Here is a 9,700-nt window from a genome sequence, read left to right as displayed (position 1 = left end):
GCTTGCTCCTTCCCTCTCACCATCTCTTCCTCCCTACTATATGTCTGGGAAATCCAACTTTCAGATGATCTAAACAGGCCAGAGATTTCATAATGGAACTTAATCTACGTCGCTGGCGTGCATTACCATTTACTTACTGTTGTACAGGTGGCTCTAAGGCAGGGTCTGCTACAGTGGGCAGGATTCAGTGTCAACACAAACAAGGTCATCGACTGGATTAGCAACATGGAGACAAGACTCAATGCAACTTCGCAAGATGAGGTTGACCTTGAGAGATCATATGGCACTGCGATGAAGCAGAGGTATATTGATATCACATTATTATGAAATTTATTTTGGTTCGTGTTCTTACCATAAACATAAAAAATATGGCATGAATAAAACACACCAAAACAAATATTTTGGGCAGAAATATGTGAATTCCTCTGATAGCATGCTGACCACATTTCAACAAGTGAAAGAAAATAAAGTAGTTTCTTTCACGTTGGCTTGGAGATATTTACTGGCAAATAGCACCTTGCTGTAAGCTTCTAACCGTTGACATCTGGCAATTTACAGAGCCTGCACAGAGACGTTGTTGGCTACCAGCAGATTGTAGACTCCCTGCAAGCCCAGGCCGCTGAGTTGCTCTCAGAGCAGACAGCTGACTTCACTGCCGTCGTCGCGCGTACGCACAGTTGTGGCGCAGCCGCAGCGGAGCTAGTTCATGCAGCGCAGCAACGGCACTCTGAGCACCAGCAGTACCAGCAGGGTTGCAAGCAGCTGACCACCTGGCTGGATGAGGGCAAGGCCGCACTGACTGCAGCTGTTGACATCTGCGACACGACAGATCAGCTGCAGACGAAATTCGACACGGTTCAGGTTTGTACGAGTTTTCGGAACTGCACTGATTCCTCACGTTTACGCTGAACACGCAACAGAGTTAGCGCGTATTGATGTTATGTTCGTATGGACCCATTATGAATGTGAAGTTAAGTCAGTTCTCATATGTTCTATACGTACATCTCAGTGTGTTGTATTATTATGACTTCCACAGGAACTCACAGAGAAGATCGTAGATGGCAATGCCAAGCTAGATGTTGTCAAGTCTGAGAGTGAGACGCTGGCACCAGGACGATGGAGAAGGGACGTCGACAGTCTCGCTGCTGACATCACCGTTTCGAGCAGGGCCTGCAGCGATTATGCTTCCAGCTGGCTGTAGCCGAGTCAGACCTGCAGTCTCCGCCTGACTACGTGGAATGAGATACAGCTGAGGTGCGATGCTCTTACTGCATGGCTGCTGCACACAACAGTTACCATACAGGCCCCGCTTGAAATGCAGTCCCACCTCAGCAGCAAGGAAGCTTACCTGGAGAAGTTCAAGGTAAGGCCATTGTGCTATAAGTAAGTGCGACGTCTTATGACTTTGCTACAGATCTGTGTAAACATGGTATCATTACCACTAACAAGTAATGTGTTATTGAAGCGAGTTTCCAATTACCTACTAGTGAATATAGATTTTTATAGCCTTAAATTATACATTGGACACGTGCTATCCTGACTTTTCCATGAACAAAAATAAAAAATAATTTTAATATTAATTAATTAATAATAATAATTATGCATATCATAAATAAAGCGTGAAAATAATTTCATGCTGTATCTTACAGGTACTTCAGCAGGACGTGGCTGACCATGGCAAAGAGCTGACAACGGTAGAAGACATGTCTGCCAAGCTGCAGACCTCCGTGTCTGACCCTGCAGTGCCGACTACCGTAGCCCAGCTCAGGGCATCCTACGACACCCTCGTCTCCATGACAACCGACGTGGTGTGCCTCGTGGAGAGGCACTACAGGGAACAGTGTGTGTACGAGGAGAGCTACACTTACTGCGTGAGTTGGCTGCACAATGCGCAAGATGAACTGGACACCTGGGAGAAATCTGTTGAGCCAAAGCTGAGTGCCCTGAAGGTAGACCACAACGTATTATATATACAAAGCTACCACGATGATAGTGCTGATTGTTATGGCACGTTTAAGAAAAATTTCTAGCTGCTAGTAGCCAGATTAATTTGCCAAGTCCATTGGATGCTGCTCACATATAACTAGTACTTATTAATGTTCCTAAGGTATCTTCCTTTCTGCCACTGCAGATTGTATTACAGTACTGTTAGGCGTAAGTCAAGGTACAACAAATATATCACAACTAGATGGTGAGGAACTGTCAAAAACATGTGAGCTAATACAGCATAAAAATCGTATCTGTTAATTATTACTTTACATTACTTCACATCCAAACAATACCAAATTGATTCGAACAAAAACCAGCACTAGCATATGTGCTAGCAACCTATTAATTTTATATGCGGTAATAGATTCCCGGCCGGTGCCGATTGCTGTATATTCTGATTCTATTGTTGTGCTTGCACCACCACAGGAGCTTCAGAAGACGATGTCTGAGGGCCACAGTAGGGTGAAGCAGGCAGCCAAGATGTGCGACACTGTGACGCCACACACCAGCACGGATGGTGCGCAGACAATGCGCTCCAACCTCGAACACTTCGCGCTCAGCTGCGACAAACTTAGGAACGACGTCAAGAAAGCCATCGTGAGTCTTCGCATCTAGAATGTAGACGGCACCATGGGTCACCACAAAGGTCACCTCGTACTACTCACACAACAACACACAACACACAACACGGCCACAACGTACACAAGGGCACCAAGGCCACGCTGAGATCCTGCGCAACATGGCCGACCTGCAGGCTGCGTGGGATCTGCTGCACGGCTCGCTCGCCATTTGCTGCGTGCTGCTAGACGATTGTCTCGTCGCCTGGGAGCTGTAGGTATCACACTGGGAAATCCTTTCCCATAGGCGGCCATACTTACGAAAAAATTCCCATAAATCAGCAGAAGTTTTTTTCACAAATAATAATACCATCTTCTGAATCCAAGTCGCAAATAACACTATATATGTTATTAACAAAGAAATTCTTCCATAATTTTTCTTGTAAACAAACTTTTGCCAGCACACACTAGAAATGGCCAATTTACAATGTGAATCTGCACAAAAAGTAGGCTTTCTTTGAAAATTCCTGGGCCGCGCCAGCAACGCACCTCGGACGAGCCGTTTACACTGTCGGATTCAGAAAACGTACATTGTCTAGTTTCTGAAATTAACAATTGCAAACAGTTATAACCCTTTCTAATGAGAAATACAAAATGCTAGCGCACGCAGACACTCAAATACGAACTCATTCTGAACCTGTCCCCGCGCTCATTGGTGGATTTGCCATCTTCATACCTTAAAGCAGATGATTTTTTTTTGCTAAAAATCTTTCGCTTGCATATATGCTAACCTCAACATGTTGTGACATCACGGTAAAAAAAGTGATTCGTGCATGCCAGTTACCATTTATGAATGAATCCGTGGCACGACGTCCCCTCTCTGTTCGGTCGGCGGGCGGCAAAAACCTCGGAATTCGTCGACGTTCGAACTGCAATGTAAGAAAGCAGAAGGCTATATCAACTATCATTTTTCATCACAACGGTGTAGTAGACACCTGTCAATTAGAATTTAACAGTTTTAAGTTGGACCTTTTGACCTCTGATTTTTAAGAATAAATCTGCGAACACTATGTTTTGCTATGGTTTCAATAGTTAATTGCTTATACTAGAAAAAACGTGGTGACAGTCAATGTGCACGATAAGAAGGCCACGTGTGCACGCATTCCGTAGTAAAAGCAATTACAACCAGGCAAAAACTAAATGAGGTAAAAACCATAGATTTTATTGACCATCTCCTAAAAATCACAGCTGCGCAGCCCATACAAGGAAACGTTTAAAATCACCTGCTGACACCTACGTCAGCATGAACGTCATAGAATGACGTAAGAAACGCTGAGGTAAAAACCATAGATTTTATTGACTAACTCCTAAAAATCACAGCTGCGCAGCCCTTACAAGGAAACGTTTAAAATCACCTGCTGACACCTACGTCAGCATGAACGTCATAGAATGACGTAAGAAACGCTAGAAATTAGTATATAAGAAAGCTCTGCTCGCATTCAATCACACTTAGCCATTGGCAGCATGTCAGCCGTGCCGGAAATTGCTGACGACAGAGCTGGCAAACCGATATCAAATCGCTTGAAGAACAAGAAAAATGTATTCGTCAAAGGACACACCGTGCGTGCAAACGCTGTGCGTGCACACTGTGCTGACACAGCCTCTGATAAAGCCCCGGACCAGTGCTGTTAGAAACGAATGCCAAGAAGCACATTCGACGCCGTCATTGTGCGCTACGAATGCGACAACACAATAGAAGCAATCGACGTTGACAACCGGTCGACCGGCGTAAGGTTGCTGAGACCTTCTGCGGACTCTTCGCAAGAAGCTGGCATGAGCCGCCACCTGGTGCAAAGCGAGGGCGGGGCTGACCTGAGAGATAACCGGCTATACAACAGAGGGAAAATGGCGCAGATGTGGAACCAGTCGTTCCGCGAGCACGCCGGCCACAGTCCGGCATGCGACGGAGACCTCGCGTGGGACGAAGACGCACAGGAGCAGAGAGGAGCAGTCTGGTGTGAGGTGCTGAGGTGCAAAGCGTGCTCGTACAAGTCGCCAAAGCACAAACTTTACGACGAAGTGCCATCGTCTGGCAGGGGACGAAGAACCGCAGCGCCAAACGTCGGCATGCACGTCGGTCTCATGTCGACGGAACTCGGCTGTGCAGGCATGCGGCGCATTTTCGGATCGATGAACGTGCCTCCGCCTGGCGAGTCGAGCAAGGCAAGGAAATGGTCCGCTGGCCAACACACCGTCGCTGCCACCATGTAAAGTATCGGATGTCCAGACATAATTGGGTACACAACATTTATTCGTGCTTAGCATAAACATGGCCGAGCCCAGAGAGGCCTGCTTTCAGTAACAGTCTACATACGCGGGTATACGCGTAGTGATGAGGCTACAAGGTAGTTCTGCATAATCTTATAGTGACCTAGCATTTTTATGGCTTTATTGAACGGACCATGAAATGTACTTTCTGCTGACATGCGAAGAGTAAGTGTCGGATAACATTTTGACCCTCAAGAGGAGGGTTAAACATGGATTTGTTTACTGTTAGAAAGAATTTGACTGCCGGGTTTGCTAGTAGAATCTATACATGCCTGGATGTATGAGGCTACAATGTCACAGTGAAATTTCAAAAGCTAAATTTGGTTGAAGAAGGTTTATGCTCCTTAAATCGTATAATTTCTATGGCATTCTGTACTGTCAGGGTGTTACATGTAACTTGATGCCACTGCCAGTGCATGTGGTGGTGATAGTACTGTGTAGTTTTTACCTGCGTTAATTAGGTACAGGTGGCAGCTCTCTATTTCAGCCTGTAGGCTTGCGTAGGTAAATGGAGGAGTGCTTACCTATTCTGTCTTGCAAATAGTTGTTGCTACTACGTACGATGGGCGCTTTTATCTTTAATCTTAAGACACTTAAACGTACGCGCCATCTCGTGGCAACTTTCATAACGATCCCAACGAGCATTCCTTTGAGAAGGTTCCTAATACCATCCCTGTGCCTACCACTGTTTTGGCGCGTATGTGAACACATTTGGGACTAACAGGGTTTACTAGAATCCCACCACCCCACCACAGAGTCACCACAGTAGACGTTAGATGAGCGCTGTCGCTCTGCGGCACTTGTTATGTGAGAGTGTTCGCTTGAGTAAGTGAAGAACGGCCAGACTGTGACAGAGAGTGACAGCCAATAGCCACATCCGCTCGGCACTTATTGGAACGGCATGCATCGTGATACAATATGGCTGCGTTTGCAACCACGTATGAAAACTTCTTTTCAAAGCGATTCTCTGGTGTCTGAGACAGTCAGCATATGTTCACAAACGCTCTGATTTGCCTGACATGTTGCTGTCGGCAAACGGCAGTAAATGGATTCTAATATTTTGCTTTCGTTTCAGCAAAACTGGTGCTGGTAATGGTCTGTAAACTTTAAAACTGCTAATTTTTCTGCACTGTGAGCACATTGGCACTGCAAGAGGTTCCGTTTGGTAGTTGTACAGTAAGCCCTCTCCTATCACGGGTTTTCTATCTGCGAAATTCGAGTACCTTTGGTTTACGATTTTCTCCAGCTGAGGCATAGCTTTTGAGTATCTACTATTTTACTACCGTAGAAGTTATAGACATTTTTCTTTAGATTCGTCTTAGGCATGTTATAACTTTCAAACCATCACATGAATTTCCTGTGCGCATCTATGCTTGTTTCGTATGTTCATCAAACTGCTTTGTTCACTGACCAATCTCGCATGTTTGCCAGAGCCTGTCTGAGTTAATCATGAATTTGCTGATTCCCAAAAGGCAAAACATTAACGCACGCATTGTTCATTCTTGCTACCTGGCTGCGTGCTCTTATACAATGCTTGTTTATTCATCATGGCTTACAATTGCGGGCGATACCGAAAAGAAAATGCGGACTCCGGCGGAACGCCGCAACACCGCTCTGTGAGGCCCTTACGAGCGAATCGTCTAATCCGCTCCGTGAAGGTTTAACGAGTGAATCGTCTACTTCGCTCCGTGAAGGTTTAACGAGTGAATTGTCTATTCCGCTCTGTGAGGCCTTAACGAGCGAATCGTCTATTCCGCTCTGTGAGGCCTTAACTAGCGAATCGTCTATTCCGCTCTGTGAAGCCTTAACGAGTGAATCGTCTATTCCGCTCCGTGAAGGTTTAACGAGTGAATTGTCTATTGTAATTTAATTCGGCAACTCCGAGTTGGCGAAAATAGAACGTGTTTTAATCTCCCAACTAGTTGCTATCGATCAGTTGGTCGCACAACTTTTGCGTTTACACTGCCGATTATCGGTTGTATAGTTGGGAAGTTGGTCCAATTCGCCAATTCGCCAATTCGCCAATTTGCCAACACAAAGTCGGTAGTGTAAACCTAGCTTTACTTTCTCTGTAGGCATATCTGCGAATTCGGAAATTGTTTACGGTTGTTTGCGCGTGCGCACGAATGCAGCGTACTCAATTGGTTTTACTGTTTACTTTTAATAATTTTTAAGTTAAATGAATAACATTTAAATGAATAACAGTTAAACGACTTAAGTTAAATGAGTTAAATGAGTTGAGTGAGATGATGGAATCGATCGCTGACCTGACTGCCTTGTGTTTTTTTGCCCCGCAGTCGTACGACCAGCCGGTGAAGGACTTGCATGCGGCTCGTGCTGACAAACTGGCCGACGCGACGTCGTCCATCAAGCTGAAACACGGAGAGACGAAAACTTTCCCGTCCGGAGCATCGGTAAGGAATCCGGACCTTCTCCTCACCGCGCGTACGCCAACAGATAACGCATATGAGAGGAATCCTCGACGAATGGCGTCCGCTCTCTGAAGCATTAACGAGCGAATCGTTAGCGTCCCCTCTCTGAAGCGTTAGTTCGTTAACAAGCGAATCGTTAGCGTCCCCTCTCTGAAGAGTTAGTTTGTTAACAAGACACAGTGGTAAGTTTCAAAGCATGGAGTGATGCACACTATAACGTCCTACGCACTCAGACGAACCATTATACAAGTCGTAATATAACGCCCTACTCATGCTACGATCCTGGGGTGATTCCCCAAGTGACGTACAGTTTCTAACAATAGGTTGAGGCGCCACTATCAGGACGTAATATTACGCCCTACGCAATGTAAGTGTACATTGTGCATGACGTAATATTACGTCCTACGCAGTGAATGGGTTAAAAGTTAGGCTTATATTGATCAGCTAGTTGCCGCTTATATAACAAAATGGCAATGGCCATTCATGCGGCTTCATTGCCCTGGGTGGGTGTGTTTTTTCTTGTACGTTGTAATGAGATTCTACTGTATTTTATTTGTCCCAGTGTGGACTTGTTAAAAAAGCTGCCACCTTCATAAATATTCTTCACCCAATAGGGCCTTAAAATTTAATAATATGGTGCATGAAAGTCCTTAAAAAGTCCTTAAATTTAAGCTAACCATTTGAGTGGGAACCCTGTAACAGTTAAATGAATAACAGTTAAACGACTTAAGTTAAATGAGTTAAATGAGTTGAGTGAGATGACGGAATCGATCGCTGACCTGACTGCCTTGTGTTTTTTTGCCCCGCAGCCGTACGACCAGCCGGTGAAGGACTTGCACGCGGCTCGCGCTGACAAACTGGCCGACGCGACGTCGTCCATCGAGCTGAAACACGGAGAGACGAAAACTTTCCCGTCCGGAGCATCGGTAAGGAATCCGGACCTTCTCCTCACCGCGTGTACGCCGACAGAGGACGCAGATGAGAGGAATCCCCGACGAATGGCGTCCTCTCTCTAAAGCGTTAACGAGCGAATCGTTAGCGTCCCCTCTGAAGCGTTAACGAGCGAATCGTTAGCGTCCCTTCTCTGAAGATTCATTCGATCTCCATCACCTGATCCGCTCCTCCTCCTCTTCCTCCTCCTCATCCTCCTCTTCCTCGTCCTCCTCATCATCCTCCTCCTCCTCCTCTATCACCTTCTCCCCTCCTCCTCAATCATATTAAATCGAAACTAATTCAGAACAATGATTTAAACATTTCAGGGTCTGACAAAGGGCAAGCAAGCCACTAAAGGCCAAAAGCAGATTGTAGAAGAGAACAAGGCCACATTAACATCCTTCCTACATTTCAGTGTTACCATAACAGTAGGTACTAGGTAGCACAATTGTGAAAGCCCTGCCTAACATCTTGTCACATGATTTAATTACCAGCGATTTCCGCATGCCACGCGTGACTCACTTCTGCCTCAAGTAATGACTGTTGTTCCACTATTAATAGCCATTTACTATAGCCAATATAATCTGAAACATATGTTGGCATTTCAAGTTACGTGCAAAAGTGCTATTTATTCCCGTGTATCAAGATACTACAGTCTATTATTCCTTATTTATTGGTGATATATAGTAATGGTATTGTGTTGTTAACGATAACGTAACGGTTAACATTAGCATGATATTTTTGACAGATTATCTACCTTCTGTTGACACGCATACTCTTCTGGGATTCGTTCACCAAAGATTATCAGGTTTGTGTTACATACAAAAGAAGCTGAGAATGTTCGTTAATTTCAACACGGTATTGTCACGAACTGGTAACAACCTTAGCTCTCCGCAGTACGCAATTTATGTCCATGTGGTATAATGTAGTCACTGTAGTGAATTCAGGAACCAGTACCTTTAGAACAAGGCAGCTAATTTTTATGGTCGTTACTATAGGTTATATAGCAACATGTGTGAAATCGCGACCGTCTAGCCTTTCAGACTTATTTCAGAGACTGCTTATATAATGTGTGCGTTGATAATTACCCAAATTAACGGTTTAAAATTTGAAATCGTACTCGCCGTTCCCAGGTGCTGTGGCTGCTGACATGTGCGGTCTACGCCGGCTTGTATTGGACAATGGCATACATGGCCAAGGCAGCATACTCACCGACGGGCCAACTGCTGGATGGTGGGATCGATCTGAACATGAATGACAGTTTTGGACAGTGAGTAGTGTAACGTCAGATCGACGTAAACAAAGAGAAAGGACGGCTGGCTACTCTATCGCTGCAATGCAGGCCCGCTATATTATTATTGTTATTATTATTAAATCTTTATTGCATGTAATTCAGATACAAATACATGTACTGACGACAGTTCTTTTCATGGAGAAAAAATCTGATAAAAGCAATAGTGT

The 9,700-nt window shown here is 45.0% G+C and overlaps 1 protein-coding gene across 1 annotated transcript; it reads left to right on the top strand.

The window, feature by feature from the left end:
• Positions 1-1,213: 1,213 nt before the first annotated feature.
• LOC106811054 lies at positions 1,214-2,604 on the top strand. Its single transcript, XM_014814576.1, has 3 exons — positions 1,214-1,363; positions 1,650-1,949; positions 2,416-2,604. The coding sequence occupies exons 1-3, from the start codon at positions 1,316-1,318 to the stop codon at positions 2,602-2,604; spliced, it is 537 nt and encodes a 178-aa protein (XP_014670062.1). The 5' UTR covers positions 1,214-1,315.
• The last annotated feature ends 7,096 nt before the right edge of the window (positions 2,605-9,700 follow it).

Source organism: Priapulus caudatus, unplaced genomic scaffold, assembly GCF_000485595.1.
Source record: "Priapulus caudatus unplaced genomic scaffold, Priapulus_caudatus-5.0.1 Scaffold500, whole genome shotgun sequence".
In the NCBI taxonomy this organism is placed as follows: domain Eukaryota; kingdom Metazoa; phylum Priapulida; class Priapulimorpha; order Priapulimorphida; family Priapulidae; genus Priapulus; species Priapulus caudatus.
Note: the sequence above shows the minus strand (reverse complement) of the source record. Positions and strands in the feature narration are given on the sequence as shown.